The sequence below is a fragment of the Nesoenas mayeri genome, assembly GCF_963082525.1.
Source record: "Nesoenas mayeri genome assembly, chromosome: 1".
In the NCBI taxonomy this organism is placed as follows: domain Eukaryota; kingdom Metazoa; phylum Chordata; class Aves; order Columbiformes; family Columbidae; genus Nesoenas; species Nesoenas mayeri.
Window position 1 is genome coordinate 94,202,129 of NC_137541.1, and position 13,565 is coordinate 94,215,693.

General features: G+C 36.7%; 1 protein-coding gene across 2 annotated transcripts in view; it reads left to right on the plus strand.

Annotated features, from left to right (window-relative positions):
• MGAT4A (alpha-1,3-mannosyl-glycoprotein 4-beta-N-acetylglucosaminyltransferase A) overlaps positions 1-13,565 on the plus strand; it is a 79,600-nt gene that overhangs the window by 57,851 nt on the left and 8,184 nt on the right. For both annotated transcript variants that reach the window (XM_080363022.1, XM_080363023.1), the window contains 3 exons: positions 2,716-2,846; positions 3,488-3,595; positions 3,979-4,172. In XM_080363022.1, coding sequence (XP_080219148.1) covers positions 2,716-2,846; positions 3,488-3,595; positions 3,979-4,172 — 433 coding nt within the window. The remainder of the gene's footprint in view (positions 1-2,715; positions 2,847-3,487; positions 3,596-3,978; positions 4,173-13,565) is intronic.

The window sequence follows — 13,565 nt, forward strand, 5'->3', positions numbered from 1 at the left end:
TTATATCTTTAAAGAAGAAAGCTTTGCAATTGTCCCTAGTTTAGTAGAAGTTGTCCCTTGTTTAGTGGGAGCTTCAAATTTTAGTTACAGAGTATTTTCAAGTGGAGATGCCTATTTGAGCACTTCATTGTAAAAAGCACTTACAAGTGATGTCAATGTTTATGTTTTATAAACATCCCAGTTACAGGGTTTTTCTAAGGAACAACTTTGATTTAGCCATGTCAGTTCAGTTAATGTCTTGCCACATTTGCTTCTCAGCCCATTGTGTGAATGGTCTGCTTTATGAATATAGCATCATTCCAACAGATTAAATAATCGAGACTTTTGTCAGATGCTTCTTCCATAGTTATTGCACTGCATCATGATGTAGCCTCGCTCAGACCCCTCCAAACTCTTCTCAGAATTCCAAAAGAAGTATTATTTCATGGACTATGTTCTTATCCAACTTCATATAAGTCTTAAGGGAATGAGAGCATATCAGACCTGTTTTCTGGAAAGAATGAGACCCTTCAGGTGATCTCCTGTCTGTCCTCTTTCTTAGAAAATAAAGAAACTTACAATTTGAGATCCTGGCATTCTCAAAGCAAATCTCCCTATGTAAGAGTCTGATATCTGGCATTGTCAGAGCACACATAACAAGGCCCCTGCAACTTCGATGCTTTCCTTTTAAAAATATCCTTGTTGCTAATAAATGTAAACTAACAACCTGTCATTCTGTATCTACTCTGAGATATTGTATAATGTGCTAGGCTCAGTCACCCGTTTCAGTGGAGAAATTTTCAATCGCTTTTACAAGAGGAATTTAAACTCCAAGCTCCTTGGGTGTTTTTATGCTGCCTTGTGATAATTTCCTATGAATTACAAACTACAGTGAGTCTCAAAAGAAAGAGAAGTAACTAAATGTCTGACTCTCAGTGACAATCCACATGTACATCCACAGTGGAAATGTATGTTCCTAATCACTTAAGGCTAGATAAATATTTACCTTTTGTGTAGTACTGATTCATGATGATACTTTAGGTATATCTTCTCTTTCATTTATATAAATGTGAACATCTTAATGGCTAAATCAGGTAGACTCCTTGCACCATTTCTTCATTTGCACTTAGCCACCTTTGCCAAAAGAGTGATACACTGCTGACAGTTTTTAAGCTTCACACAAAACATTTGTTTGTCATCCAGACTGGCCTATACAGCTCCTTAGTGGCCTTTCCAAAGAACTTAATCCTCTTGCAGGTGAGAACCAAATCCCGTTTTCTGACAAGCATGGGAAGTTTTTTTGCCGCCTCAGAGAGGAACCTGTTCTTAGTGTCTACTCCGTCTGTTATTCCTTAAATGTAGGAGAAAATATTAGGACATCTACCATTTGTGGAACCTATTATTTAAAAAGCCTATGAAGGCCTCACAGATTACAAGTGGGGAAAAAAAATAATTATATGCCAAAGTGCTGTGTGTTGGTGTGTTGTACAGCATTCCCAAGCGTGGACAGACAGAAAAATTTCATTGAGGAGCTCCTATTGGACTCTGACCCCTTAATGCACCTGTGCCCCCAAGACTTAGTCTGCAAACCTGGTGATGTTTTCTGAATCTGCCCTCAAATCTGGAACTGCCTTTGGGAGTTTAGTTGGTACTCATTCCCTGGTGGAAGCACTTGCTGTCAGTCTATCTGCAGCCTTGGACTGCCCCCTATTCCCAGTTAGGCGTTGCTCCTGATAGCCTTCATACAAGCCACCTTTCTTAAGAGCTGCATTCAGTTTAACAGCATAGCCCAGTCTATTGGCCACCTTTCTCTTCAGACACTTGTGCTGACAGTGAAGTGTATTCCACAATCACATAAAAAGTTGCTCCTGTTGATAGTAAATAGGCTTTCTTCATCAATAGTAAGTTTTGTTCTTTTGCCAAGGCCTCCTTTGAGCAGCTTGCAGGGCTCCCAGGAATCCTGTAGCACAGTGCCACCCAGAAGTCCATCTGTACTTGGTGAAGCAGTATGCTGGCTTGGATGCCCCAAAGTCATGGCAGTACTTGAAAAAGTTCTGCAGTTTTTGCTTGTGGGAGGGACTTAGGCTTTCTACTAGGCAGCTGAATGCTTTGAGTATGGCTAGTTGGAAATGTCCTCACTATGAGTTTGCTGATGGCCTGTGCATTTCAGAAAAAAAACTCCAGTTGCTGCTATGTAATGTCTCTGTGGGTTTTTTTAAGTTGAGTTCTTTCTAGTTATGTTCTAGTGGCTTCCTTCTTTGCCTCTAATTTTCTACAGAGGGATCTGGAGTTAGTGGTAGGTGTTCCCTCTCTGCTTTTTTTACCTGCAAAAGCTGAAATTGTCTGACTGGGCAGGTAATGCTTGCAACAGCTCCTTGTCTCAGACGCTTGAAGCCCACACGTGGCGTGGAGAATAATAGACACGAATCCGTAAGTCGTCTGACTTCATTTTTTCAGACTGACAATTTCTGTTCTGAGGGAGCCTGTGTTGTAGTATACATTGAATATTTTGATAGCACCAACATATATTAAAATGAGTTCTTGTCTGAGTAGTTGCTTTATTTAGTTTTGCATAGCTGGAATGTACAGAGCTTTTAATAACATTGAGATTTCAAGTTGTTCATTGCCAGTGTTTCTTGTTTTGACACAAACTTATCTTCTGTTGTCTCACTGATTTCAAAAGACAATGCTATCTTTAATCTAAAATAACTCTAGTTATTCTTAATGTCATCACAGGTAAAATGTTCCAGTCTCCAGACATCACTCTTATTGTAGAGTTCATATTTATGTTTTATAAGGAGAAACCTATTGATTGGCTACTGGACCATATCCTCTGGGTGAAAGTGTGTAACCCTGAGAAAGATGCTGTAAGTTTATTTTTATTATAAAGCTTCTAAAATGTTTTCATGATGGTGCGTGAGTTGGTTTTGTTGAGCTGGAGGCTGGCATGCTGTGTATTATGGTTACTGCATGTCCTCAAAGAGTCTTTCTTCCCACCAAGATTTTAATCTCAAAAAGAACTTCAGAGAGACAGTTCTCAGGGGTATTGTAACTGTTATGGCAGATTTTGGAGATAGATGCAATAGGATGAAAAGCAAAAATCAAGTTAATTTCTTTGGGTAACAGTCCTAAAACTCGTCCATATAGCCTCCACCGAGGCTCTGCAGAATGCCACTGCTTGGACAGCAGTCATAGAGAAGGTTCCAAATGGGGAATAAATTCTGGATTTTGGTCCTTCATTTCTCAAGTAGCACCCTTGCTGGAAAACTGAATAAACAGGTTCTGTGCAAGAACCTTGAAGAGTATTATATTTGAACAGCAGTCTTGGTAGATTTCTGGAATGAAAACAAGAACAAGAAGGTAAATAGGTTTGGTTTGGTTTGGGTTTTCACTGAGTCTTTTTGGTTCATGTGACATCACATACTTGCAGTAAGAACTCAGCTATTTTGTGTTGGTTTTACTAATGTGATCATTTTTTTTTCTTAACCACTCTTTCTCCCCCTTTCAGAAACATTGTGATCGACAGAAATCTAATCTACGGATACGCTTCAGGCCTTCTCTTTTCCAGCATGTTGGCCTCCACTCCTCTCTAGCAGGGAAGATCCAGAAACTCACAGTTAGTAGCAAAAAATTTCCTTCCTTTCCAGAGCAGACTAATTAAATGAAAAACTTTGTAGCCCTTGACAAAACAGGCATTTTCTTGTGTGGCTTTTTCAAGTGTGCTGTATATTACTCCAGTTGGAATGAAATCTGATTTAAACTGAATACTATCAAACATAAGAACTGCTCATATCAGTTTATTTTTGTGGATTTTTGCTTGGGGATTTTTTTTATTTATTTTTTTTTTTTTTTACTTTAATGGCATGTTAATCTTGTTAATCAATATAGCCACTGATTATTTTTCCATTTTATGCAAGTGTTTAAATGTAACCACTTGGGAAAAAAACATAATAAAACAGGTTATCTGACCAGCCTGATGTTTGTCTTTCTTTCAATTAGGATAAAGACTTCCTGAAACCATTACTACATAAAATCCACGTGAATCCACCTGCAGAGGTTTCGACATCTTTAAAAGTCTACCAAGGACATACACTAGAAAAAACCTATGTAGGGGAAGACTTTTTCTGGGCTGTCACACCGGTTGCTGGGGATTATATTCTGTTTAAATTTGACAAGCCAGTCAATGTAGAAAGGTTAGTAATTATTTGCCTTTGGTCTCAAATCTAAAGCTGCTTCTTTGCCAAGAATGCTTGAAGATAGAATTTGGGGCTGTCATTATAACCGAAAGTGAAATGACGTAGGGTCTTTGGAGTTCAGCTGAAACGATGAACAGTACTGTCTTCCCTCTTCATTCTTTTACTACTGTAAATTTTGTATTGCTCTTTTTGTTTGTTTGTTTTTTAATTTAATCTTGAGCCTTTTTGATAAATGCAATTCAAAACTAGTGTTTCTCTGGCAGTTCATAAGAGAATTTAAAAGAAGTCAATTTGGATCTATTTGTATTTGGTTGGTCTGCTTCTAATTACAGAGCAATTGTGCAGCATGGTGTGTGGTACAGTATGTTGTGCCCTGCAGCCTCAGTCCCTTGATTGTCCACATCAGAAATCTTGCTGGAGCATATCACAATGTCTCCAGACCTGAAGCTGGGAACTCTGAAGGAGGGAACTGCTTTTTAGATGCAGCTTTAGGGCTTGAAAAAAGTCCCTATGCTAAGACTCCAAGTTGACCTATTTAAGAAAATCAAAATTTAACAAAAAAATAAGGAGGGACGTGCCCTTGAAATACCTTGATTTGTTAGAGGAATAAAGGTGACTTCTTTTTAGCTACTAGTCAGATCAAGTCAGGATAATAGAATTTGCACTATAGAGTATAATCATCTTTTAGTGTGAGATTCATTTGCTGCTTTGCTTTTTACTGTCTTGCCAACCTAGTAGTCCAAGACTTATAAGTTGTGTATTTGGTGTATAAGTGTTGCTGTATTAGTGGATTCCTTTTCTCCTTCCTTCATGTAGCTTATGTGTTCTTTTGAGGCCAGTACCTATAGTCTGGTAGATCAAAGTTTCTTGGGTTGATTTGACCGGATGCTTTTCTCATGAAGCAGCCCTTTTTCTGCAGTCCTGAACTGAATCCAGTGAGTCAACTCCTGTGCCATGGTACATAATCAAAGGCTAAGTCTTCACTTTGGCTTAGTGCAACAGTGAGGATCAGTAGTTTTCCTTGTTACTATGTGGTTCCAAACTAGTCTGATCTATGAAACTCAACTTTGGCATTTGAGATGTCAAATTACTCTTTCAGTTGATCACTATGCTTTAAAAGACTTTCCTGGTTAGCTTCCAAAGATGCATGTGTTGAGGAATCTGACTACCATAGCACTTTGGATTAAAGGCAGAATCTTTTTTATCATGTGCCAATAGTTTTAAAAATACACATTTTTCAACTCAGATATGTTAATTTTTTTTTGATATATTTTTTTTTTCAAAGTTATGAAGTAGATGTTGTCCTTTTTTTCTTTTAATAACAAATTCTATGCATCTACATTATGAATAGAGTAACTCTAAGCAACAAATGTTGATCTTGGGTGAATTAGGATGAGTCAGATGCACAATGGCAATTTTGGAAAGCATTGCTAGCAAATGTCATAGGCTAGCACTGTTATTTAAAAAATGATATGCACAGATCTGAAGACATGATTTTTGATATGTATTACCTTAATGGTGAGGGAACTGGGGGAAGACTAAGTACTAATTATCTGTGTAAAAGGTGGGAAGACAGTGTTCATTATAATGCCCTGGAAAACCATAGCTAGGTCTAAGATAGTTATGTCTACCTGCTGTGGTAAGAACAGTCCCAGCAGTAGAGGATTATATGATTTTTTTTTTGCTGTTATTATTTCTGTTTATTGAAGAAACACACTTTATTTTTAGCAGAAAGGCAACACCTTGTTGCTTCCTCAAAGCAAGTCCACCAATTAGACTGATGCTGCCTGTTCAGACTTAGCTTAACATTGTTTAAGCTATACCATTTCGAAGTTTATTATCATTTTAGCTTCTGTTGCCACAGTGTCCTCAAAAATACAGAATTTTGCTTTTCTGAAGTTGGTGTCCTGTTAGGGCTACAGATGTTGTCATTTCAAATTATTGGGGGCTTTTTTTGTTTGTCAACAGCAGCAGACTCTGGTGAGTGAAGGTCAAGTGGAGCAATGATGTTTCATAATATTTCAAGGATGCTTGCTGAGGCAGTCAAAAATAAAACTGACTTGCAGGTTGAAACACAGAAAAGGGAAAATGGATCAAGCATTAGGAAAACTTACGTGGTGGGTAGATACATCTGCTGTGGGAATTAAAAGTAGAAAATACACTTTGGAAAGCCATCTTGTGTTTCTGAATGGATGCAGCAAGTTTTTCCCTTAGGTTCTTTTCTTTTTTAAGTAATAGAAAAGCTCTTTGAATTTACAGAAAATTTTGTCTGCCAAGTCAGTTTGAGGTGTACCTGCTTAATAGCTCCCATGATAAATTCTCAATGAACAAGTTTTTAAATGGAAATACTGACCACAAGTCGACTGAATGAATGGCAAGTCTGTTACACTGTGACAGAGCACTAACTTGTTCCTATAGTTTATTTTTCCATGCAAAATGTTTTGCTGAACTGAATTTAAATTTACTGTTGAGTATAGCAGTTCAGTAATTAGCTTTCATTAAGTCTTTAAATATTTCATTTTTGAGACCTGAGAATATTGTCAGGGATAATGCTGGCAAGGATCTCTTAAAATGTTAAAGTGAGAACTGAGCTTACTTTGCTGAGCTCAGTATGAGTAACGTTTCTGGCTGTTTTGTGCAAGACCTGGTTGGCAGATCCCTGCTGAATATGGAACAGTCAAAGAGACAGCGCTTGTTCTTAAACCACACCTGAAAACCAGGGATGTGTAAATTCAAATTGCCCAATGTTCATTAGCTCTTCCACTGAATCTTTTCAGTTTTTTTCCAAGCAGAAGATCTCCAGCCACAACACTGACATCCCTTAATATTAAGCTAGGATCTCTTTCTTATATAAGAATATTCATACCCCTCTTTCAGTAGCATATCTTTGAGAATGAAGGTAGATTCATTGACTTTTCTCTTAAAAACAAATTTCAGAGCAGTGTTGAAGGTCTGATGGTTTGTTTTTGGTTTGTTTGTTTGTTTTTTTATGCATGGGCTGTTTTCTAAGTGCTCAAAACAGCATATATTGTAAAGATGAGAAATACTGAATTTCTGTTCCCTTAGGTTCTTACGTAATTATTGAAATGTACCTGTTTGGTATTATTGATATGTACACTGTCGTTCAAAGCACACATAATTGTTAAAACTGACAGTTATATTTACAAGTTTCAAAGTTTCTTTATGAGGCATACATCATTACTACTTTAATGTTAGTTCTGAATGTAAATTCATTTTTCTCATTACAAATAACAGATTCAAGATACTTTTTCACTAGTTACTCTTTCTTCAGAGGAGTCAGTGAGCAATGGTGTACCGTAGCAGCTTATTGCAAAGAGCTTTTGACTTTAAACTTTGCTTGAGGATTTTTTGTATGTAGGAAGCTCTGAAATATTAGTGCAGGAGTAGTGAATCTTGAACAGAGGTAGTAAATTTCAAACGTAATCCTGGTTTAAAAACAAAACAGATCCCAGAAAGACATTCCACTGCAGCACTTAAGTGATGCTGGTGTCTGTCATCGTCATAACAGTCTCTTTTTTGACTCCCTGAGTTTTGGAGTCCTCCCGTAGATGTGATTGACACAAATCAGATATTGTTCTCCAAGGACATGTGCACTAATTACACTGAGGAAGCCCTTGGAAGTGTGTAACCTATGGCTATATGTATATCTATATTTGCTTTAGATTTTTTTGTGGTTTTAAAATATGAGACTCATATTTTCTTGTATATAACTGCTTGGTAGTGTTACTTCGAATATTTTCAAAAGAATTAGCAGTTTGTCTTTGGTGGTGTATGTGTTTGTTGGTGGTATTTTGTTTTTTCCATCCCCCTCTAGCACTACTTTTAATGCTCTGGTTCCACTGTAGTTGTGGTACTCTTTTAGCAAGTTATTGGGTACTCATCCTAATGTGACATTGATTATTAATAAAGTGATTTATGAAGTAGAACTTGCAGTCTGGAATTTCAGCTTTAAACTGAAATCTTAATAATTTGATAAAACAGCTTGTAGAATACATTGATTTCTTTGTGTTCTGATGTTGGTATAGATATTGGATGTGCAGTATTTGAGGCTAATCATCTAATTTTCCATGTTGTTGACCCTGGAATCACAGGGAACATGTGGTGTTAACCTTGCATATATTTCCTGTGGCATCTTCTCACAACATGGAATTCCCGCTCATGCAAGAAAAATATATTTGACTGTTTGAGCTAGAAAATCAATGTATTGAGTATGAAGAATATGTTGATGGGCTTCTGGCAACCAAATGTGTACATTACTTTGTCTACTTTGAAATTATTGTGACCGTGCTGAAAAATACTTGCATAAAATTGACAGTTGCTTGCCTGTTATTACTGCCACTTTGTAAAGGAAAACAAACATAGCTTTTAAAACAGGTTCTCTAGCTATAAAAACTTAAAAGAAATTTATGGTTTTTTTAAGTAGAACAAAGTTACCAAAAAAAAAGTATCATCACAGGAGTTGGTCATGTATGTATCTACATTCTAGTTAATGCAAGTCCTCCCGTGGGTCCAGAGGTACAACGTCAAATGGATTAGAAAGGAAAAAAAAGACTTTCTAACAGCTTTCCAAAACTGGCAGTGAAGTGGAACTTTTAGAATAATACAGCTGTAATGTGACTGATGTATTAGCTGTTCTTTGATCATAATCACTGCTCAGTGTAGAAACTCTCCTTCAGCACAATGCAATACATTCAATCTTTCTTGGGCAGTTTCAGCTGAACTAATACATGCACATGCACACACAGTGTATGATTTAGAAATAATCTTTGTTCTGATTCTGAACATATAATATAGGTTATTAAAGTTTAACATCACCTTCATTTTATGAAGCTTTAATGGTGGTGTCAGTCAACAGGAAATTCCTGAAAGTCTTTGAATTTATTTTTTTTTAATGTTTTGGTGTTTGTCAGTATATTTCAGGTGGGCTATTAGTTTTAGTGTATGTAAAAAAGAAAACGTGAGGTCTTTGGGTTTTGTGTTTACATAAGCTTCTGTGCTAATGAGAAGAACATCCTCAAATGGATGCACTGACAGCGGGGATTTGGCAGGCAGGCTCTCAGCCGCTGATGCTGTTTGCTTCGGGCGTGGAACTCTGCCCATCACAATGAAGCAAGAGATTCATGTGAAAAGGGGAAAAAACCAAAATGAAATGTGGATCAGAGACAGAAGAAAATAGCTGCCTGAGCCAAGGATGTGCTGCTTCCTCCTTAATGGCACTAATATTCAAGATTTGTGTCTTTGGCAGTGTTCCTGGGTTTACAGATCTAAGTCAGAAATCGTAGAGGCTTAATGCTGTTGCCTAAACCGTAGATGTCTAATGCCACTTGAGAGACCCTAAAATACTGCATCTGCTTTATAGAAGGGTTTGAGTCTCTGAGATGTCGTAATTGCACCTTGCCAACCAGAAATGGTGGCAAATGCCTATGTTTAAGAAAACTGAATGGAGTTATTTGTGCTTCTGGAGAATTAAGCTGGGGGGAAAGTGTTTATGTGCACGCACATATGTTAAAAAGCCCCCACAACCAACCAGCACAACCAAATAACAACAACAATAACAACAAAACACAAGTAAAAAACCCCAACCAACCAACCAACCACAAAAACAAAACAGACAAACAAAAACCCCAAACAAACAAACAAAAACACAAAACAAAACCAAAGCCTTTCTACATGTCCCTGGATTAAAATTTCAGCAGAAGTAACCTTGCAAAAGAACAAAAGGGCCACTTAACTTAAGTAAATTCCTTAAAGAGCAAAGATTTCAGGACAGATAACAGCCCCTCCCTTAAAAAACAAACACAGCAAAAAACCCAGACAAACAAAAAACCCCACAAAACACCAAAATCCCCAAACCACATCCAAAACTAAAAATGAAAACTAGTTAAAATGAATTTAATGCCAAACCCTTTTCTGTTGCAGTTGATGTGTGTGTGCTCAGAGAGCACAGTACAGGTTTGAAAGGTGATCTCCTTGTCCTCACTGGGAAACAGACAGCAGGAGTAGACCTGGGAATTACAAGATTTTCTTGCCCAGCTAAATGCCTTCTACATATATTGCTCACTTGAAGGAAGTTAGGAAATAGTATAGGTAACGTTATGAAAAGATTTAAATTGACTTTTAAAATGGTGTGAGAAAATTTAGTTTTTAGGTGTATGTTGGATAAGAAAACACCACTCCCCAATATTCCCCTATCACCTCTTCACGGGGGGCTTCATCCCTCACAGTTCTCAACCATGCACCCCACTTTATGTATGGACAGTTAGACTGACAGAGAAAGTGAAATCTTACCAGGAATTTTGCATAGAATTTCATGGGGTGTTGGCGTTTTCTTTTGTTCTTCCTCAAATTGGGGTCTATAACAAGATAGAAAAGCTCTCATTAGATTGCTTACCTATTGTGAGTACTTGAGGAATTCAGCTTTTTTTGGAAGTATAAGCAGTTTTTGCAAAAGAGTGGGTAAGAGGCATAAAAGATAAAAGAAATAGAACTTGAGAGAGGGAAAAGAAAGCATTCATCTTCCGTTTGTATTTTGCACAAGGCAATAATGCAGGGTTAATAGCGCTTTCCAGTGACAGTAAAATAACGTTTCCTAATGAGGATTCTGGGAAAATGACAGAGAGGATGTAGATTAGTTTGCTTTTATCACATTTGCATCCAGTGATCAAAAATACTGGATAAAATTGGTGAATAATGACTTCTACAGTGGATGATGGCATCTGTAGAAACCCAAAAATTTGCTGACTGAATGTTGTTTTTATAGAAATTCATGTTGTGCCGAATTAAAAAACTGTTATGCTGCACGTTGCTATGGATAATTTCCTCAAACATGGGAGGAAACATTTATTCTCTGCCTTCCTACCTCTCTTCCTTTTCTGAAAATGAGATATACTAAAATATATCAGATTGCTAAAAAGAGATGTAAGGAGGCTATGTAGAGAAAAGGATTTGGTTCCTGATGTTTACAGTGCACAAAGGGCTGCATTCATAAATAGATTCTTAGAATATTTTTGTTCAGCATCAAGTGAGAGAAGTCTTTTTTTCCTTCAAAACAAAACCCAAATATATTGTCAGCAGATGTGAATGGCGCTTTTTAAAGAGTTTTTGTATATTATTTCCTTTTATGAAGGTGCCATAATTCACTGGAAGTGATTGTGTTTTGTTCTCATTTTTAATTGCTCAATGAAATAGAAGATGCATAAAATCACCCTTTCTAGGTATATAAAATGTTGGCACCTCTATTTATTTAAATAAAATATAACAGACAGTAAGACAGATTTTTTTAATGCCTAAGAGAAAACAAATTAGGTAATAGAATAACAGTTTTCTGGGCCTAAATATGCTTTGATGTGAGAGAAAGAAGACACATTTCTTTCATAAAAAAATAAGAGGAGGGTAAAGAGTTGCAAGTAGTTGGATGTTTTGGGTTGTTTTTTGTTGAAAGTACAGGTGATGGATTAGTGCTGGAAGATGGAAAAGATAAGCTATTCAAAGAAGAATATTAAAGCTAACAGTGCAGATTAGTAATGTTTATATTAATTTATACATATCTTGAGGGGGGATGTTACAAAAGATGAGAAGCTTCCCAGGCACTCACTGCTGGGGTATTTCTGAATCTGAGTGTAGGCTTTAAAGAACAGTAATAGCGAACTGCATTGGCAAGCTAATGATACCGTTTGTCAGCGTGATAATTGTGCTTCTGCCCTCCCCTCTCTTTGTGTATTACGATGTGTATGAATATTCTTTTCAGCTTTTATTTCCACACCCCCTCCAGTTAGCTTAATTTTTAGGTGTATCTAGCTCCATGGTAAGAAGTCAGACCCTCAATTTGGGTAAATACTCAAGTTACTGAATATGAAAATGGAAGTTATTTTTGCAAATTTGACTTTATTCTGTTTTGTTTGTTGTTTGTTTGTTGGTTTTGGTTATTTGGGTTTGTTTGGGGTTTTTTTGTTTGTGTTGTTGTTGTTGTTGTTTTTATGGTGATGGTTGTTGTTGTTGTTTTGTTTATTTCTTTATTTTTCCAAAACCTTCAGTGCTCTTGAAATTTTGTATTTTTTTTTTCTGCCCCATAAGGTATTAATGTTTAACAGCCTCTATTATTGTCATACTACACTGAGGTTATGTAATGCAAGAATGTATGCAAGTTAGTTCCTCCACTTTGTAACTTCTGGCGGAAGGGAGAATGTCTATGTTCTTGAATATCTACAATAGCTTGTTATCTTTGACCTGTGACTTCCAAAAGACGCTGATAGAGGAAAAGTTTCTCTAAGGTTCAGGTACATTAGCATTTCAGTTACCAGCTGTTAGTCGCTTTTCTGATGACTTCCTTCAAGAATGTCCATATGTGTCCATGTTTATACTTTTTCATTTAAAAAAAGCTGTAAAGTAATACTCCATAAGGTAATAGTAGTCATTTTAACTTAAAGTGAATTTGTACTTGTTTGGGATTGGTGCATTTAGGCGTCCAAAGGTTTCAGAATTTTGCTTTTGATAAAATGTTTCAGAAGGTGTTGTGTTTAGCCAACAGATAGACAAGAATATCTTAGTGATTACATCTGAAGACAAATGCCAGCTAACTGGGAAGGAAAAATATGTTTTCAGTGTTTACAGGAACTGTCACCTGTAAATCCGAGGACAGATGTCAGAAGAACGTAGCCAAAAGCACGACTACTTCCAGGTCTTTCAGTGCCTGTATTCAGAAAAACCTTTCATAGTCTGTAAACCTTGAAAGCTCGTGGCTGTTCAGTGTGCCAGGGAGGCAAGTTTCACAAAAGAACAGCTAATGACACTTTTTAAAGAACCTGTAGAATATCTGTTTGTTTGTAAATTAAATTTTATTTCAAATATATTTTTAATTTGTAAATTTTATTTCTAAGCAAAAGATTAATCACAGGTGCAAACTGTGCGTGTATATTCATACCTCTGTTTTTAATCTGTGAAACTTTTTCTAAGTGGGTGTTATCTTTCAAGTGTTCAAGCAAGACTCAGATATAAAAAATCAGTTCCTTTCTAAGCAATTTTAACTAAGATGTGACATAAACGTATGTTACATGTGTGTGTGTGTATGTGGGCAGACAGTTATAGAAAACATACTAAAAAAGCAGGTTTGCTTACATGGAAATAATCTTTTATTAATTATTTTTGTAAATTGTTTTGGCATTGTGCCAACTTTTGTGTGTCTTCCCCTAATGTAGCTGGGGGAGGAAACCACACGTGGGTTTCAAAAGTTGATGGCTCAGTAGGAGAAATGGTTGGCTGTAGCTGCGTGTTTGCAGGGTTGTTTTAAAAATCAAACCAATAAACAAGCTCCAAATAAATAAATACTTCCCCCCTAACCCCCTCCCCGCCCCCCCAAAAAAAAGAAAATTC